Here is a 20,886-nt window from a genome sequence, read left to right as displayed (position 1 = left end):
AAGCTCTGGGGGTCAAAATTATTTCTTGCAGGGAGGTAAGATCAAAAAATATCTTGATCTCGGTCCCCACTCAGGAAATGGCCTCAAACTCTTGGAGGCGATTAACGAGAATTCGTACCTAAAAACTGTCTGTGAGGCACGCTTTCCACAAAAGCGTGACCCACAAATTATCATCTATGACATAGACAACACAGGTCAGGACAAAAACGTTGAGGAGGAAGAATTCATTTCCAGAATTAAAACTGACAATAATTTACCTGAAGCTAAAATCAGGGTTCTCTTTAGGAAACCTGGCAGGGGCGCAAGATCACACTGGGTCCTATCTGTTTCCCCAAACATTTACAAGGTCATTAAAAATGACAAAAGACTTCACTACGGATTCGGGTCCGAAAAATTCAAAGAACATCTTGAACCGATCCGTTGTCAGAACTGCCTCAAATTTGGACACTCTAAAAACAATTGCAACGCACCTATACAGCTTGCAGCAAGTGTTGCGAAAATCATGCAACAAAAACTTGCCAGAAAAACAGCAAAACGTGTAGGTTCTGTCGCGAAAGTAACAAAAAACAACTTTCAAAACAGACCACTCTGCCACCTCTCTAAATTGTCCCTTCTACAAGAAGAACATTGAAAAACTTCGTGCGTATACCAACTATGCCTAATACACCAAAATCCAACAATTTTGTTTGGACACTCTTTCAGGGCAATATTGGCCATTCATATAAAGCAACCAAAGAGTTGCCAAATCTCTTCTCCAACAACATCCCGGACATATACTGTATTCAAGAGCCCTATATCTACGCAGGATCCACTTTTCTCCCCACAAAATGGCGTACTATCTTCCACCCTGAAGGTAGGGTGTTAATTTCCATCCGAAACCCTAACATAGCAGCAGTCATTAAACATATAAACAAACACTTTGTCTGTATTGAGGTAAGCAAAGGTCTCGAAACCTTCTCAATCATCTCATTTTATTTTCCACCATCTTCAAATAAAAACAACTTGTTCCGAGAACTTAACGAGCTAATTGACGCAATCCGACCAAAGCAGTTGTTCCTTGTCGGGGACGGCAACATTCAGTCTGAGCTGTGGGGACCAGACAGGGACGATATCAAGCGCAAACGGGACTTTGGCGGGCCAATGATTGATTTCATCCTGTACCAGAACCTCCTTGTGTGGAATGACTCCACTGCAGGTCCAACCTTTCAAACCAATAACGGTCGTAGCTGGATCGACGTCACACTCTCTACATTTTCCTTCTATGATCGCAAAGATTCATGGCAACTTGAGAGATCTACGCTTAGTGATCATTCGTACATTCTTTTTTCCCTTGCTGGTCAAGTTCATTCTCCTCCCAAACAACTCCACATCAGCAAGCGTAAACTGAAACAACTCGCAATGACAATTGTAAAACATTATAAAACTCACTTGGACACAGTCCAAAAATTTAAATCAAAAGACGAAGTGGATAATTTCATTACTCATCTCACATCCCTTATACACAGTACTTGCTTTTCCTCCCTAACAAACTCAAAACCACACGTAGTCCCCTGGTGGGATTCAACGCTTGAGACACAAAGAAAATTAACCAGAGCACTTCGCTCGAGGTACCAAAGATGCAAAAACCCTGAGGAAAGAGCCAAAAGGCGTCAAACCTTTAAAAAGGAGGAAGCGAAATATAAGTGGTTAATCGGTACCAAAAGCAGACAAGCCCTGGAGAATCTCTGTGTCGAAACTACTAAATTTAACCCTTTTGACCTCCCTTACAAAATCGCTAGAGGAAAAATCAGACCACAAATAGTTTTTCAAACAGTAAAAAATCATTCGGGCCAATTGACCTCCGGTCTGCAAGACACCATTCAGGAAATTATCAGTACATTATTTCCAAGGGATTAACTACTGGACGAAACTCAGTCGCAGAAATTAATCAGGAACACCAATGAACAATACCTCTCTCATTTTTCCGATCCTGAATTCACACGACAAGAGATCCGCCAGGTAATCCATACATTTAAACCGAAAAAGTCTCCTGGTCCGGATCAACTAACACTGGAAACCATCAAAATCCTATTCAGACATAATCCAGGCGTTATTGAACTTTTATTCAATACCTGCTTAAGGCTAGGGCACTTCCCTACCTCTTGGAAAGAAGCTAAGGTTGTTTTAATTCCAAAGCCGGATAAGAACCCACAACTAGCCAATTCTTACAGACCAATTTGTCTTCTCTCCATCCTTGGCAAAATATTGGACAAATTAATCACCCAGAGAATAACGTTACTTCTACACAAAAAACATCTGCTGCACCAAAATCAGCATGGTTTTAAAACAGGCCGCTCCTGTGAGACTGCGCAATCCCAACTATGGCAAGCAGTTCAAAATGCCCTCCGGCACAAAGGCAAAGCCTGCATCCTGTCAGTTGACGTAAGTGGTGCATTTGACAACGTCTGGCGAGAAAGCATTCTGCACCAGCTCACTCTCGCTGGCTGCCCACAAAATTTGTTCAACATCAAAGATTACTTCCGCCAACGTCATGGCACTGTAGAAATACAAGGAAACTCCTGGACTTTCCAAATTGAAAGAGGCGTTCCACAGGGTTCCTGTTGTGGGCCGGTTTTCTGGAACATAATTGCTGACACTGCCCTTAATCTTCCGCTTCCGGCTGGCTGCTTCATCCAAGCCTATGCTGATGATCTGGTAGTAGTAATTAGGGGAACAAGTAAAACTGATCTGGAAACTAAGGGAACTGCCATCTTACACACCCTTACCCAGTGGGGCAAAACACACAAACTGACTTTTGGCCTAGATAAAATGATACTTATGCCAATTACCTTCGGAAACAGACTCAATGCAGCTGATCCTCCGCGCATATCCTTTCAAAATTCTTCCATCAAAGTTTCCACATCTTTTCGTTACCTCGGAGTTATCTGGGATAGCAAACTTACCTTTACCGAACACTTTCGGCAGGTCTGACGAAAAAGTGACCTTCTCATATATAATCTTAATACTGTTGCAAACAAATTTTTCTCAAGACACCACCACCTACTCAAACGTATTTAACATCGAGAGCGTTCGACTCACTCAATTGGCAAGAAATAACAGCTGAATGTGCGATAGAGAAGATCAAATGGCACTTCAGTCCTCCCATTGCACAATGGTATGGAGGTTGGTGGGAGAGAAGGATACGTACCATCAAAAAACTTTTAAGGAAAGTTCTTGGTCGTGCTTCTGTATCTTACGAAGAAATGCCGACTTTGCTATGTGAGTGTGAGAGCATAGTCAATGGACACCCAACTACTTACATATATGATGATCCTAATGAATTGAAGGCTATCAAACCATCAGACTTCACCCAAGACATTAAAGGCACTGAAGTTATGGACTTGGACATTGTAGACGCTAAGCATTTACGTAAGCGTATACGTTATCTTCAAAATCTGCGCTATCAATTACGTCAACAGTTCCAAAAAGAATATTTATCAGAGCTAATTCGGAATCCACAGTTAGCTCCCAAGTAATGTGACTTATCAGTGGTAGATATTGTTCTCGGGGGCTCGGACAATGTTAAACGGTTAAATTGAATTCTTTTAATAGCTAATGTAAAAGAAAAAATATTTGAATGATCCTTTAGGTCTAAATATAAATAAAGACGTGTGCATATTAATTCGTGAATGGAGTACATTAATTGTTAAAGTTATTGAACACAAAAGAGAACCGATTCCACATTATACGATTAAAAAAAGATAACTATAATAGTGGAGTCTTCATTTTTTTTTCCATATCAAAAATGCAATAATTTACCAGTCAATGAAAATTTTCATGCCACTCATTTCAGTCAATTCATCTTTGAAACTCTATTTATATATAATAACGAATAGGGATATGATGTGTTGGCAATCTATAGGCCAGGCCATTTCATCTAGAGCTACTCAACTTGGGCAAGTATTTTCATTATAAATTTGGAGCGAAATGTTATCCTGAAAAATGTAAGCAACCTTGCGAGTGGAAAAATAACGATTCGGAAAACTCGCATCAGCACCACACTTAGCGGCGAGTTCTGCTGCTGAAGTAACTCAGGATTGCCGTAAATACCGTCTATTTGTCCTTGACAATACAACGGTTTTGCGTTTTTTTTGTTGAGAGTGGAGCTGATGTTAGCATTATAACCAATAAGGCAAAACAAATTTCGTCTAGCGACTACAAATTATATCCTGCATATGGAACAAAAGTATCGACCCTTAATTTGGGATTACGGCGCGAATTTCAATGACCTTTTGTCATTGCAAATATAAAGAAACCAATTTTAGGAGCAGATTTTCTAAATCGTTTTCATTTGTTAGTTGATGTTAGGAGAAAAAAAATTGATAAAATAACTAACCTCTCTACTCAAGGTAAAGTTGCACTTGCCTTGGTTGTTTGGAGTTTTATGGCGCAAGAGCCATATCTGGCCATACTGCGCCAAGTAAAATGTAAAATAGGCTTTATTAATCATTAAAAATATATAAAGCACAAAACCATGACAAAAGTTTCATAAAACATGGAGATAAAACATGAATACATAACATTTATAAATGTTAAAAAGAAACAACAAAACATTTTGAAAAATAAGTAAAAAGGAAACGAGAGATGAAAGGAGGTTAAAATTTTGAAAGTGATAAGGCAAAAGTAATTTGTGAAAACATTAAATGTGATTTCAAAAGCCTGTAGTCCAAGTCCTTCAAAATCACTGATGATGTATGGAAATATTGGAGACGATGTGGATTAAAAGAAGGGCATTCAATCAAGATGTGCTTTACACTAAATTCAACATGGCACGTCGGGCAATTTGGTGAACTTTCGCCAAAAATAAAATGCCTGTGCGTGAGCCGTATATGTCTTATATGGAGACGAGTCAACCTGACATTCACCCCACATATAGGGAGGACAGGCCACGGGCCAATGTTATTCTTCATTTCATGCAATTTGTTATGGATCTGCAGATCCCATTTATTTTGCCATGTAGAATAGATGTGATTAATGAGAGACCTCCTAATATCATTATAGGGACGCCATTAGTTCAAACACGACAATGCAGATTTTGAAGCAGAATCAGCCATTTCATTTCCATAAATGTCGACATGACTGGGAACCCAACAAAAAATGATTTGGAAATCCTCATTTTGCAAGAGGCGCAAAAGGGATAAAATTCGTACTGCTGTTGGATGCATGCGATTATGATAGTGAGAAGGTATTTCCAGTGCACTCATGCTATCGGTATAAATTATAAATTTTCTCTGTGGCAAAGATGAGATCTTCTGTGGAACGCAGAATATAGCAAGCAACTCAGTAGTATATACTGAGCAACAATTACGAACCAGATGGCTCACTTATCAGAAGAAAATACTATGCCATAACCGACATGACCATCTGATTTCGAGCCATCCGTGAAAATTGGATCAAAAGAGGAATACCGATTGCGATGACTGAAAAAAAGTTGTTGGAAGACACCAGGTACGGTTGAGGATTTATCAAAGCCTTTGAATAGATTCAGAAAAGAGAATTTCGGGGTATCCCAAGGTGGACAAAAAAAAAAAAAAAAGAGTCAACAGTTTTAACACTAACAGTATTGAGGTCCGAGTCACTTGTGACCATTTTGGCCCTCTCGCAGAATGGTAGAATGTGAGAGTGACGGACATTATACAGTCTACGAAGATTACTCGGGAATGCCATTTGACTTAAGGGGTGTTTCAAAATAGTTATTTCGGATTTTGCAGCACAAGAGCCATATCTGGCTATGCTGCGCCAAACATAAGGTTGAAGATAAAAAAATATACATTTAAGTTCTAAAAAATTAATGTAAAATTTGCAAAAACCTAGAAATGTGGAGATAAAATTATTTCTAATTAAATAAAATGGTAAACGCCTATTTCTTTCAAGAAAATAAATGTATTTGGATGGAGATGTTCTCCCACCAAATCACGAATGTTTGAAGATGTACCGTTAATTGGTTGGATGGATTTTTCTGGCGCAAGAGCCATGTTTGGCTATGCTGCGCCAAGTTTATGGTAGATAAACAGGTTTATGGCTTAAAACATATGGTAATAAAGGATAAAAGGAGTTAAAATTTTAAAAACATTGTAAATATTGAAGGGGGTCTGGAACACAAAAATCGTCTAAGTTTCGAATTTATTTTTAGCTGAAAAAATTCTGCATGCTTTTCTGCTTAAAATAACATTTAAATCATGTTTCTATCTTAATTAGAACGAGGGATATCATAATTTTTGTTGACCACTGCTTTGAAATTCCAACTTTCAAAAAGGCGTTGCCATGGCAACTTCATCTCTTGAAATGTAAACTGAGATTTCCCGACATTGTTTTAGCGTAATTTTTGATATTTTTTGAAATAAATTTTTAAAGAATTTATTTTAAATCCTAGATTTAGTTTGTATACAACTCAACTCCTTCAATAATGAAATGAAACGAAGAGATTCAGTGTTTATTTGAACCTCTGTGTTTACATTTCATGAGACAACGTTCCCTGCTCTAAAGTTTGTTTTCTTCTAATTTCTTACGCAGTTAACTGGTTTCATAAGCTGTTAAAATGGGTAGGAAAAAGAAATCAACTTTTGCGGTCTGAAATCATTAAAAAAAAAAAATCGAAAACAAGACTCGGATTGTGATACTTTGGTAGCTGCTGAAAGCAAAGTTCTTAAACGTTTGGATGAGCGAAACAATTTCTCCAGTGAAGAAAAACTTGGCTGAAGAAATAAATGAAAATTACATCATTTTAAAACAGTCTGTATTACATGATATTTTATTAAGTTGTTGTTGTATCTGTTGTAAACAAAATACATTAGAACTTCACATTGGCAAACAGTTTGGTTTGGTCCAAGATATAAATGTAACTTGCAAGAACTGTTTTTTTTTTTTTTTTAATTTTCAAAGAACTCTTCTACAAATGTGATTGAAAAGAAGAAAAGCTCATACGATATTAATCGCAGAACAGTGGTTGCTATAACTGAACTGGGGAAAGGACATGCAGGACTTGAAAAATTCTCTTGTATAATGAACTTGCCTTGCATGGATTCTAAATCTTTCACTAGACACTTAAAATCTTTTCATTCTTCTAATCTAGAAAACTTTCCAGAACAACAGAAAGACACTTTAAAAAAAGTTAAAGAAGTTCATGCCATTCTATCCAAATCTTCATCTAATATTTTGGATATAGCTGTAAGCTATGATGCTACTTGGCATAAAAGAGGTCACACGTTCAAATTACGCTGTTAGGTGTGTGTGATCGACGTGCTGACCGGATATGTAATTGATCACCAGGTTTCCTCAAAAGTTTGTAATCACTGTATTCAAACGAAGAAAGCTTTAGGTAAAGATTCACCGGAATTTTCTGTGTGGCAAAAAGGTCCTGCTCCATCTTGTGATGCTAAGGATCTTCTGGAGGAATGAAGGTAAACATGGCTTTGAAATTATGGAAGAATTCCGAAAAACTAGGATTTCGATACGTGGAACTGGTTGGAGATTGAGACACTAAAACATTCCTCGAGCTAAAAGCTTCAAATGTTTATAGTAAGGAAGTCTTGATATAAAAAATAGAATGCATAAATCATGTTGGGAAAAGGATGGGGACTGCTTTGAGAAATTTAGTAGATGCTGAAAAGAAAAGAGGCTTTACACTCGGTGGAAAGAAATATGGCAGTCTAAGTAACGCAACAATAAAAAAAATTACCAGGTATTACCGCAATTCAATTATAAGAAATAAAAACAACGTTAAAGCTATGAAAAGGGATATTTATGCCATTCTTCAACACTGCAGCTCTACAGACTCAAAACCAAAACATACGACTTGCCTTGCTGAAAAAGAATCTTGATGTTTTTATCAACGAGCCATTGCTTCGAATCAAAAATCTGCTGCACATAAAAAAAGCTTTAAAAACCCCTTTGCGTGAAAATATAATTGTGAAAATGATGCCTATTTTTCAAAGACTGGCCTCGGATAGTCTTTTAGAGCGTTGTTCACAAGGGGGAACTCAAAACAGAAATGAGTCTCTGCACAACATGATTTGGACCCGTTGTCCCAAAAATATGAACGGTTCAAAAGTTAGAGTTGACATTGCTGCGGCTAGAGGAATAACAGATTTTAATAAGGGAATCAAAACCTCAACTTTAAGTTTGTTCAACTCTGATTTCCTTTCCCCATGCCAATCATCTCTCAGTGTGTTAAGGAAAGTGCAAACGCGACATCTCCGAAAGGCATTATTTAAGTCGACCGAGACTTTTAAGTTATATCAGAAAAAGATTTAACTTGCAAAAATTAAATTAAACCAAACACTTGTGAGGAAGGGAGGTGTCTCTTATGCATCTGGAAGCTTTTAAAGGTATTTAAATAGTTTTAATTCTTATAAATTTTATTTTTAAACTTTAAACGCATTTTTAACCATGTTGCGTTTTTTCATTATTTGTTGTGATCAAATTGATATAAGTCCAGATCATATAAAGATAGAGGTCTGAAATTTGAAACACATACTTTTCAAACTGTTTATTTTAATTTTGATTCAGCATATTAAAAAAAATTTTACTTTTCAAGATATGATTTTTTTTAAAAAAGTACCCAAGATTTTTTCAAATTTTTTAATTTTTTTTAATTAATATTTTTTAAATTGCCGAATCAAAATGAAAGAATATATATTTGCGTTTGATTTAATGAAAAAATTTTGAAAATTGATCAAAAATATCTTGAGTTACATCGATTTAAAACAACGTCACTTTAAAAAAAAAAAAAAACTTAAAATTAAGTTTAAAAAAATTTTGAAAACTTTTGTGTTGTGATTTTGCTTATTAATAAGATGGTTGATCAGTACAAAAAATTTCAAAATTTTAAATTAATTAATAATTTTTTTTTCAAAATGTGTCCCGGACCCCCTTAAGGTGAAGTTTATAAATGGATAAAATACATTTTGTCAGCCTTCAGAATGTAAAATGGTAAATTAAATACATGTCGAAATGATCAAATTTTGGCCATAGGAAAAATATAGCAGAAGTAAAAACAATATAGATATAATGGTAAAACTCTGTGCTAGAAAACGAGTTTGGGTTTAAAAAAAATTAGTAAAAACTCTTTTAAATTAAAGATCAAAAGAAAATAAAAGCAAGTCACAAAGCCACAAATTCTTATATTTCGTAGGGATAATATATTTGCGCTTTTCTTTTTTAGATTGGTAAAGGGACTAAAAACTTGTGGTGGTTCTTCTAAGTCTTCAGACATATCATATTCTAATATATCCCCTTCCGATGTAGCGGAAGAACTCATCTCTGCATCAGCATCAGATTCCCGAGAATTTTGTACCCTAGTTCCTCTTGAAGATTGAGCACTTAGTTTCGTGTTGGCAGAAGAAAACAACTGAGTTTCAGCCGAGATGATTGGTTTAATATTCAATGTCGGTTTCCCATTTGAGACAGTATTTGGTGATACAACTGTAGTATGAATTTGAAGAAGTGAAATACTATAAAAATTTAAGACTTTTTCAATATTGGTAACATGTTTTGTTTTAGTCGGAGAGGTCTTTTAAAACTTTTTAACGTTAGTTGCAAGTTGTTGAAAACCATTCAGGTCCATTCAAACCATTACCGGAAATATCTTCAGAAACAGGTAAAACAGATGGTGACGGCAGATTTGGCAGGGATGGAAGAGATACTGCTGAAAGCAGCAGGTTCAAGGGAGAATAAACGTAAAGGGAGTATAGATCCCTGGGTACCTCGGGATTGGGACACCCGTACCCCCTATAGAAGGCGAGCCCCAGAGGAGATTACAAGTCCCAAAGCAACAGCGTTACGTAAAGCTGATTTTTTTAAAATTTGGGTGCAATATCTTTTCCGGAAAGACAACATTTAGATCACTTTAATTTCAGGGATTTGTTTCATTATTGTTTTAGTATGTGCGGTTTCTGTTTACCATTTTCAGGGGAGCTGGTTAACAAAGTTTCAGCATCAGAATCGGACGCTTTTTCTACGGATTTTGGTACTAGAATATTTTCTTGCATAATTTGGACAAGAGCAGTTAGCGCAGAATTGTCTTTGAACAGATCCGTAACCTTAGCCAGGTGTGGGGGTTAGGAGTAGAATTTTTCGTGTAGCTTCTGGATACGAAATTCCTTCTTTTATTTTGATTGTAGTAATTTTCTTTTCAAGTGCCCAGCATTCGCATGATCTTGACAAGGATGCATGGTTGCCACCGCAATTGACGCATTTTTCCCGTGCGGTACATTCTTGACTTTCATGGCCTTTTCAGCACAACGGGCGCAAGTGAGTGTCCCAAGCGGCAATTGCCCTTGGAGTGTCCAAAACGCTGACACTGAAAACAACGAAGTAGATTTGAAATGTATGCTCTTAATGGTCGTTTCAGATAGCCCACAAAGACGGAATCTGGTAATTTGAGGGAATGGAAAGTCAATATCAGGTGCTTTATATCAACGAGTTGTCCATCTAGCCTGATAGTAATGCGACGTTCTTGTGCGATTCCTTGGCCTCGCAATTCATGAGTAATTTCCTCACTAGGAATATTAAGGAGCTCCCCACAGATTATCACATCCTTCGAATAACTTAAGGATGAATGAGAACTAACGGTAACAGGAATTATAGCCAGGCCTTTTAATTTTATTACCTGCTGGGCTTGCTTTTTAGAGTTCACTTCTACCAGCAAGTCACTAGAGCGCATTTTCCGTATTCCATTGATATTACTCACAGTTGCCGAGATGGCAATTTCTACCAGAAAAGGGGAAATTGAAGGAAAGCTTTCGTTATTGTCAGATACTCTTGTAATGGTAAAAAATGTGTCGAAATTTGGTTCAATATTTGATTTAAAGTCACGATGATGGCCACTGATGGGAGATTTTTTTTGGAGCTAATAGGAAATTGCAATAAGATTCAATCCCGAAGACACCGCCCACCACGTAGCCCAACAAAGGAAGGCAGCCACCGGTTCTAGACATTCCCAACTTTGCTCTTACTGTAGTTCTAGCCGGAACCTATACGCTCAGAGTTACTCCCAGGGACAGAGACCACCCTCAACGCGAAGCCCAAGGAGTAACCAATTCGTTTGATCCCTAGCGGGCTAACGATTCAAGTGTCTAGCTACCGGCAAGGACTACAGTGCACCGCCAATCTAATGGATCACCAGGCACAGCGGCAGCTTCTCATGGAGAGTTCCCACGCTTGCCTACGGGGGATGGAAGAATCAAGAAGACAGCAGAAGCGTAGAGGTGAGTAAGCATAAAGGGATTATAGATCCCTGGGAACGTCGGATTGGGACATCCGTTCTCACTGATAGTAGGTGAGCCCCTGAGGGGTAAAATATCCAAACGTAAATTAAAATTTCCGAATCTGAGTGACTTTTTTTAGCTGGAAAGAGGATATGGATAAAAGTACCAACAGTATTTTTATTATGTCACGGGGTTTGAAGACTTTTAAAAATAGAACCACTCATTATTTTGAATGCCATCGCTCTTCCTGTTACGAAACCAGAGCTGCAGAAAAAAAGACAGCTTAACTTTCTAGGATATTTCATTCTGTGCGCAAAATTTTTCGAAAATCAACAGCAGTTAGATCAGAAAACTGTTGTAAAAGCGCATGGGTTTTTCAACAGAGATGCACCGGAAGTGCGAGGGGGATTTTTTCTAGCCCGCTCTGCTTCTTGGGCGGTCAGAGTTCCCAGGCTTGATACAAACTACCGCTCATTCAAGATAATATGGAATCAATTGAAGATGTTTTCGAAAATTCACAGTTACCTTTAAATTCTGAAGTTCTCGCACTTGCTGATTTCGGTGACCTGCCCACAGAGCAATTAGATTCTCCATTTGACGACGGTGATTCTCCTAAGCAGTTTCCATGCACTTAGTGTGAAAAACGTTTCAATCTGCAATCTAATTTGAAAAAGCATGAAAGGATCATTCACAGAACCAAGTCTATCGAGTGTTTCAAGAGTAAAAAGATTCTTACAAGCATCGGCAATTTAAACCGCCACAGTGAACTGCATGATTATGACGACCAAAGAAGAAAAAGAGGCTAAGTCCATCTTCACAACCGGGTCCCTCCGGTCTTCAAACTGATGGCGCCACAAAAAGCAGGCCTGTGCCAAGATATAGATCAACTTTCAACACATTCGAAACCATTGTAATATATCGCAGTGCTGCCGTTTTGAAGGACTTGGAACTGTTCTTACTCGAGTGTGAGTCAGAAACATAGAAATCATTGAAAGGAGAACATGAGGTACCAAATCCTATTTGGATGGTAAAGTTCATTTCGTGAGAAATGTAATAGAAACAGAGCTCGAGTTATCTGAATCTCATTTCCGCTCCAAATATGTTACTTGCCTACTGAATGAACCTGTAGAGAAGAAAGTGAAGCATGGATTTGAAAAAATCAAAACATCATGAGAAAAATTCGAAGGCCGAGGCAGTGGTTGGTTTACCGATGATATGTTATTTCTCGAAGTGAACACCTGTGTATATCGCCCATTAGCCTCATCGACTTATATCCAACTCCCACCTTATACAGCGAAAAAGAAGGCTGTCAGAAATATTAGAAATTCGGACAAGTACTTCCTCTGGTGGCCGCTCTTCATCCAACTGAAAATCCCCAACGAGTGAAATTTTATCTTCCATTTGTGAAAGACATTAATATCTAATTTATTCTTCCCCACTCCAATATCTCAAATCAAGCTATTTGAAAAACTAAACAATATTTCGATTAATGTGTTCGGGTTTGATACAGAAGTTATCTTTAAAAATTACAACTGAAGCAAAATAAAGGCATTAATTTGCTAATGATTTCCAGTGGAGAAAAACGACAAGACACTCTTATCAAAAATATGAGTCGTTTATTGTCTGATTTAACCAAACATAATAGTGCTAGATTTTATTGTGACTTGCCTCCACCGATTTCTTAGCGAAGAACTCATGAACCATAAACTTGATTGTATGAATCAGGAAATTCAGAAAATTAGAATGAAAAGTGTGGAAGAAAAATGGTTACAGTTTAATAATTACCATTTTCAATTATCATTGCCCTTTACCATGTATGCCGATTTCGAATGCATTTTCGAAACAATTGATACCTGTGACCAGAATCCCAGAATTTCTTTTGCACAACCTATAACCAAGCACGTACCTTGCGGTTATGACTATGTCTTTGTTGCACCAAACTGTAAAATGGTAGGACCTCCCATTGTCTACCACGGAGAAGATGCAATCGTGGATTTCTTGAAAAAAATGATTGAAGAAGAATGAATTTTTCAGAAAATAAGAAGTGAAACCGATGGTTTTTATGTCTGACGATGAGAGAAATTTCCTCGAAGCAGTAAACTATAGAATTTCCGCACAACCTCTGAAAGGAGATAGTGTTCGAGATCATGATCATCTTATGGGCGCTTATAGGGGTGCTGCTCATAATAGCTGCAACTTTTAAATTTCAAAATTGCTAAAGTATGATTGCTCATTCATAATTTGCGAAATTATAACTCGCATTTGCTGATGCACGGAATAGGAAAATTTAAGGAGCGAAAAATCTGTTGCATCCCCCAAAACAGTGAAAAATATACAGTGGCTCCCAAAATTGAGTATACATTATACGCTTTCTTCTTTAATTTTCTTCTTTTTGATCTTAACATTCCTAGTTATGGCTAATATTTATAAGAACGACAAAATATACATTAACAAAGGTATTAGGCTAAAAAACAAAACGGAGAATTCAATAATATTTTTATTACAGTCATTTTTAAGCCAAAGTTTCAAATTTCGAAGTCACAAAATTGAGTATACACCTTATAAAATATGTGACTTGACTACTATTATTTATTTTCAAATGAATAAGTAAAACAGTTTTGTTACTTTAATTGGCAATCATTGATTTCCAAGTGAAAACAAATGTTTTGGTTATCATAATCAGCTCCAGAAATGAAATTTCACGACTTGTATGTTATAAGTGATATTCTTCTACTCGCAGACGTATTTGAAAACTACCGAAAAATTTGCTTGGACTATTACAAGATCGACCCATGTCATCTTTACACTGCACCGGGGATGGCATTTTAGGCATGTTTAAAAATGTCAGGTGTGAAATTGGAATTGCTTACCGACATTGACATGCATTTATTTACTGAAAAGGGAATTCGTGGTGGAGTTGCAATGATTTGCCATCGCTTCACCTTTGTCAATAAATTATATCTGCCGAATTATGAAGCAAGCAGACCTGATTCATTAATCATGTAATGGGACGCCAACAACTTATATGGATGGGCAATGTATCAGACCCTTCCTACTGATGATTTTTTCTGGACTCATGAAGACGTGGACTTCATGAATATCCCCGAAAATTCCGATGTTGGCTATATCTTCGAAGTTGACTTGGAATATCCTCATGAACTTCATCATGCTCACAATGGTAACCCTCAGGCTCCTAAGAGAAAATTGCAGTAAGTCCTTCTGACTATTCACTCTATACCAAAGAAATAAGTCAAAAGTTAAATTTTCTTGTATCTAATCCCTCTGAAAAACTGATCCATAATCTTCGAAATAAAAGTAAATACGTTATTCCCTATCGAAATTTGAAATTTTATGTTGAATTAGGACTAAAAATAACAAAAGTTCACAGAATTTTAAAATTTAAACAGAGTGCATGGTTAAAAAACTATATTGATTTCAACACTGAACACCGTAAAAAGGCAAATAGTAATTTTGAAAGAGATCTTTTTAAACTTTTAAATAGAGTTGTTTTTGGGAAAACGATGGAAAATCTTCGTAACAGAGTGACTACTGATTTAGTGACTGATGAAGAAAGAAGCAAAAAATTAGTTGCTTCCCCTGAATTTTATGCCTTTCAATTATAGACGATGATCTTGTTTCTGTGCAGAGGAAAAAAACTTCGCTGCTTTTAAACAGACCGATATATATTGATTTTTCGATTCTTGATCTATCTAAAATAATGTATGATTTTCACTATAAATTTTATTAAAAAATTGCATGGAGAACGAGCAAAATTACTTTTTACTGACACCGATTCTTTATGTTATAGCATTTACACATTCGATATATATATAAAGATATTTATGAAAATATCAGTCCATTTGATACGTCTAACTATCCCCCGAATCATATTCTGCATAGTTCTATAAATAATAATGTTCTCGGGAAAATGAAAGATGAATTAAGTGGTAATATTGCATGCGAGTTTGTCGGCTTAAAAGCCAAAATGTATAGTTTAAAAAATTTATAATTTGAAAAACAAGTAGCAAAAGGAGTTGCCAAATCCATCTTGAAAAATAAAATTTAACATGAAGACTTAAAAAATGGCATATTTAATATTCAGAGAATTCACCATGCTTTTAAAACTATCTCGAGTTCTCTTCAGTTATTGAATACTATTCAATGCAATAAAATTTCACTGTCTCCTTTTGACGACTAACGCTATGTTCTTCAAGATAGTATTTCTACTTTAGCCATAGGTCACTCTGATATATAATTATGTTTTGTGCATATCATTATTCTTAAATTATTTATTTCATGTCATAATTCAGTGTGTTATTTCATTTTCTTATGTTAATCTAATGACTTAAATTATTATTGAATTATTATAGTTTTCATCACAGAAATTCAGGTATTTCTAATATTAATTAAAGGGTCCAAATGAATTTCCCGCTTCCGACAAAAGTGAATGCATCTACTTTTTTCGGAGGAAATCGTATGCCCGTTTTCCTCACACCAAAAATGATCACTATTCTACAAATCAGTGCTGACTTCAAAGGTCAAAAACGGCAGGAGTTCTGGAGAAAATATGGCCAATCTTATTAACCGCAACTTGCAGTTGGAGCTCGATTAGATGCATATTGCATTCTTGGCAGATCTGAAGATCATCCACATAGAGGGTGCCCTTGACAGATGGTGGTAAAATGTTAAGAATTTGACTAAAATGAATAATAAAGAGCGTTACACTAAGGACGCTTCCTTGTGGAACCCCCTCAGCTTGAATAAAAGGATCTGAATAAGAATTGCATTTTCGAACACGAAATTTTCGCAAAGATAAAGTTTTTTTTAAGAAAATAGGTAAATTTCCCTTAAAACCAAAATTTAAAACAGTTTTAAGAATGCCAAAGCGCCAGGTATGGTCGTAAGCCTTTTTAACATCAAAGTAAATGGAGACCAGATGGTTTCGGCGAACAAATGCGTTGCGTATTTTGGCCTCGAGTAGGACGATATTAACATGTGTTGAACGTCCTTTTCGAAAACCACTCTGCAACTGTGGAATGCATTCTTTTTTCTCCAGTACAAATATAAGTCCCTTTTGATTCTTACAACTGTCGCGACAGGCTCCGTTCCACCACGGTCTACGAAATTTTTTTACATGTGGGGAACACTTTAGAATACTATTTTAGCGGCATTCATTATAAAATCAATGACAAGCTTTGAAGCTTCCGTGATATCAACTACATTCACCATTTTCTCAGTAATATCAGCTAACCTCGAGAATTTATCTCAGCCTGCCCGATGAAATAGGAAGAGCGGAAAACATGGATTCCCAACGCCGCTATCAGCATGGCAGACGATAAGAGGAAAATGGTCACTATTATACAAATCAGTGCTGACTTCAAAGGTCAAAAACGGCAGGAGTTGTGGAGAACATATAGCCAGATCAAGGCTATGGAAGGTACGTGTGGGTTCATGGAAGTAAGTCTTCCCGTTATTATTGAGCAGAGACATTTATTAGTAATAAATTGTTCGATCTGCCGGCCACGAGAGTTTGTACTATCCGAACCCCACAACGTACTATGGCCGCTGAAATCACCGAGTAAAATAAAAGGGGAAGGAAGTTGATCCACTAGATTATCGAGATCCTGTTGAGAAATGACATCATTGGGCGGTAGATAAATACAGCAGACTGTGACCAAAGCTCGTGCCTGAACTTACACAGCCGCTGCGTGCAGAGTAGTATGTAAAGTGAGAGGTGTGCTCGGTTGGTTGGTTGGTTGGTTGGTTGGAGTTTTATGGCGCAAGAGCCATATCTGGCCATACTGCGCGAAGCAAAAGGTAAAATAGGCTTTATTAATCATTAAAATTACTTACAGCACAAAACCAGGATAAAAATTTCATAAAACATAATTGCATAACATTTATATATGTTAAAAGTAAACAACAAAATAACATTTTGAAAAGGAAGTAAAAAGGAAACAAATGATGGAAAGTCGTTAAAATTTTTAAAAAGATAAGGCAAAAGAAATTTGCGGAAACATTAAATGTGATTTAAAAAGCCAATGGCTCTCAGAAAGTTAAAAATATTTGGGTGGTATTTCTCACCCACCAGGTCCTTCAAAATTACTAATGACGTATGAAAATATTGGAGACGATGTGAATTAAAAGTAGGACATTCAATCAAGATGTGTTTTACACTAAAATCAACATGGCACGCCGGACAATTTGGTGCCCTTTCGCCAAAAATAAGGTACCTGTGCGTGAAACGTGTATGGCCCACACGGAGGCGAGTCAACCTGACATCAGCTCTACGAATAGAGAAGACAGGCCACGGGCCAATGTTATTCTTCACTTCATGTAGTTTGTTATGGATCTGCAAATCCCATTTATTTTGCCAAGTTGAATAGATGTGATTATTAAAAGACCTCCTAATATCATTATAGGGAAGTCCTAGGTTCAAATACGACAATGCAGATTTTGCAGCAGAATCAGCCATTTCATTTCCATGAATGCCTACATGACTTGGAATCCAACAAAAAATTATTTGGAAAGAGAGGTGTGCTCGGATAAAGATTTGAGGTAAAAATACATACACCTCCAGAATTATAATTTCCATGATCTGTGTTTTTCCGCACGCAGTTGAAACGGCGCAATTTGAGTGGAATGTTCGGTGCCAAAGAGGTTTCCTGAACACCAATGCAGACAGGATGAAATTTGTTAATAATTGTCTTGATGTCAGGTAATTCGGAACAAAAACCGCGACAATTCCATGAAAGGGAGGTACCCATTACGAAAGTTTAATAGATTTTGAAGGATTAAGGGCATTAGTCAGTGGTTGCGCGGCATCGCAAATCATTTTCAAATATTCATCCTCTTCCTCCTCCTCAGACGGATGGAGTGAGACGAGTTCGGGTCTTTCGGACACGTCACCAAAAATTGACTTTAAGTCTGTATGGCCTATGCCTTGCGTCGCAAGTCCCAGAGGGTAGGTAGGTAGGTAGTTGAGGTTTTTTGGCGCAAAAGCCAGATTTGGCCATACTGCGCCAAGCATATGCTATTATAATATAAAACTTGAAATTGAGATGTAATTTAATTTTAAAGTTTCAGCAATTGAATAAAAACATGGATATAAAAGCTTTAAAACCTAATTAGCACATAAGTAAAAAACAGAATCCCAGCGAATAAATTTGCATAATCAAACAAGAAGAATTGTTTAAAACAAGAGTTAATTTTACCTAGAATTAAAATGCGAAGACTAAAATCCTCAAAGAAGGCAAAGAGATTTATATTTCGAACATTACTAAATAATTTGTTACTTTAAATGGAAAAAACGAAATAGGCACAAACAAGTAAACAATTATACATTTTTGTACTTCGTTGGAATAATATATTTAAGCTTTTGTTTTGTTGCTTTAGGAGGAGGGGGAGAGGGTGTACTAACATCTGAAGATGTCTCCTCTAGCTCCTCACTAATGTTGTATTCCAGAATGTCCTCCGGAGCACTCGAAGTACTCATTTCCTCATCCGTTGCCAAAACTTCCGCTTTCTTAGATGCAGGATAGTTATGAACATGAGAGGTAACTTCATCAGTAACTATGATTTTATTTTTTGGAGAATTAGAGGAAAGGTTGACCTTTTTTGAAATGGTGTTTGAAAATTGTTTGGGTGAGGTTTTCCAAAACTTAGAACTGTGATTATTATCTGAATTTAGTTTGGATGCTGCTGCAATATGAACAGTTTTATAAGATTTCAAGGTTTTGCCCACAGTTTTGGACAAATAATTCCTATTAATGTTAGAACCTTTTTTAAGTTTTTTCCTATTTTGAACAGTCTAAAAATTAGAGAAGTCTGCTGGATCAGCAGTACAATCTGGAACTCCAGATTTAGATAAACTTGTTTCTATAGCAGTATTATTTGAAGGCAAATTTATAAAGGCTTCAGCAGATTTAGAACAAGTTTCAGAAGGTATATATGATGCTTGGAATACGACGGAAACAGAAGGCAAGACCACAGGGACAATTTCAGTGCTTTTTGTTTGAACCGTTTTTTGCACCGCGCTCGCATAACTTATTTCAGGTGCCGGTACACGGGCCTTGACATTTCGCTTTGCTTCTGCGTACATTATTTGTTTCGTAACTTTTTCTGAAATGACTTCCTTTTCAAATTTCCAAGTGGGGCATATACGAGAAAAGGAAGCATGAGAACCTTTGCAATTTTTGCACTTTTCAACCGCAGTACAAGCAGAACTATCATGGCCTGCTTCAGCACAACGGGCACAAGTAAGTGTCACGCGGCAGGAAGCTTTCGAATGACCGAATCGTTGGCATTTAAAACACCGTAAGGGATTCGGAATATAATGCCGGACGGCCAATTTCATGTAACCCTCTTTTATAGAATCTGGTATTCTGGTGGCATGAAATGTGAGCACTAGATGTTTAGTGTCAAGAAGTTGTCCATCTTTTCGTATAGTAATACGTCGGACATTAGTCACTCCTTGACTTCTAAGCTTTTGTGTGATTTCCTCAATTGGTGTGTGAAACAATTCACTACACGAAATAACTCCCCTGGAAAAGTTAAGTGTATTATGTGCACCGACGGTAACGGGAATAGAACCAAGATTATCTATTTTCAATATAGTCTGGGCTTGCTTTCGTGTATTGACCTGAACAAGCAAGTCACCAGAACGAAGTTTCCGTACCGAGGGAACATCCCCAAGAGATTCAGAGATAGCCTTTTCTACTAAAAATGGAGAAACTTGTATGGAAAGTCTCATTAGCTGAAGACTCGTTTAACAATAAAATGCGTGTCAAAATGTTCTTCCAAAATTTTTTCTTCACATTGACGCCCACTGAAGGGAGACTTCTTTGATTTACCCATACACAAGGTAAGAGTAATTCGGGTCCCGACAGCACCACCCACCACGGAGTCCAACAAGGGAAGGTAGTTACCGGCTCTGGAATTTCCCAGCCTCGGCACTTGCCTTAGTGCTAACCGGAACCTATACGCTCAGGGCCATCTCCAGGAACGTTGACCACCCTTAACGCCAAGCCCCAGAGGATGACATTTTCGCTTGATCCCTAGCAGACTAACCAATTGATTAGGATACCGGCCGATTGATACACCGGGGACCACAGAGTACCGCCCGTCTAATTGGTTGCCACGCACGGCCAACACGTGGGGTTTTTGGCTGTCCATGAGAAGCAAGAAGCAAACAGAGCGGCGACAGCTTCTCATGGCGAGCTCCCTCGCTTGCCGTCGAGGGAAGGAAAAACACAGCAGATAGCAGAAGGCGTAGAGGAGAGCGAACTGAAAGGGAGTAAAGACCCCTGGGTACCTCGGGATTGGGACACCCGTACTCACCTATAGTAGGTGAGCCCCTGAGGGGAAAGTCCAAGAGGGACAGAATTCTGAAAGTTAGCCAATTTTAACCGGGAAGTTAGCTTCGTCGGTGAAGGACCACGTTTTGCGATTTTTAGTTTTAGCGGTTTTCTGCTTTTGATTTCAGTTTAGTTCGTACAGATTTAACATTTTCAAGACTATTTTTTATTGTAGGCTCGATGTCCAGATTCTGAGGATTTTTCTGATGCTTTACTTTGATTATTAATTTTAACACAGTTGGAGCAAGAGCAATTTGCACAAAAAGAAATTTTAACAGCGGATG

At 37.3% G+C, this 20,886-nt stretch overlaps 2 protein-coding genes across 2 annotated transcripts; one reads left to right on the top strand and one right to left on the bottom strand.

Annotated features, from left to right (window-relative positions):
- The first annotated feature begins 654 nt into the window (after positions 1 to 654).
- On the top strand, positions 655 to 1,896 carry LOC129956608 (uncharacterized). Its single transcript, XM_056068540.1, has one exon. The coding sequence runs from the start codon at positions 655 to 657 to the stop codon at positions 1,894 to 1,896; it is 1,242 nt and encodes a 413-aa protein (XP_055924515.1).
- Positions 1,897 to 19,056: 17,160 nt separating this feature from the next.
- LOC129956607 (uncharacterized) lies at positions 19,057 to 19,998 on the bottom strand. Its single transcript, XM_056068539.1, has one exon. It carries the CDS (start codon positions 19,996 to 19,998, stop codon positions 19,057 to 19,059), a length of 942 nt encoding a protein of 313 aa, XP_055924514.1.
- Between the last annotated feature and the right edge of the window lie 888 nt (positions 19,999 to 20,886).

The sequence above is a fragment of the Argiope bruennichi genome, chromosome 11 (assembly GCF_947563725.1).
Source record: "Argiope bruennichi chromosome 11, qqArgBrue1.1, whole genome shotgun sequence".
Classification (NCBI taxonomy): domain Eukaryota; kingdom Metazoa; phylum Arthropoda; class Arachnida; order Araneae; family Araneidae; genus Argiope; species Argiope bruennichi.
The sequence above is the reverse complement of the archived record's forward strand: the minus strand, read 5'-3'. Positions and strand labels throughout refer to the sequence as shown.

Excerpts from the sequence above, each read along its gene's own strand:
- LOC129956608 (XM_056068540.1), top strand. The coding sequence starts at position 655 with ATGCCTAATACACCAAAATCCAACAATTTTGTTTGGACACTCTTTCAG.
- LOC129956607 (XM_056068539.1), bottom strand. The coding sequence starts at position 19,998 with ATGAGACTTTCCATACAAGTTTCTCCATTTTTAGTAGAAAAGGCTATC.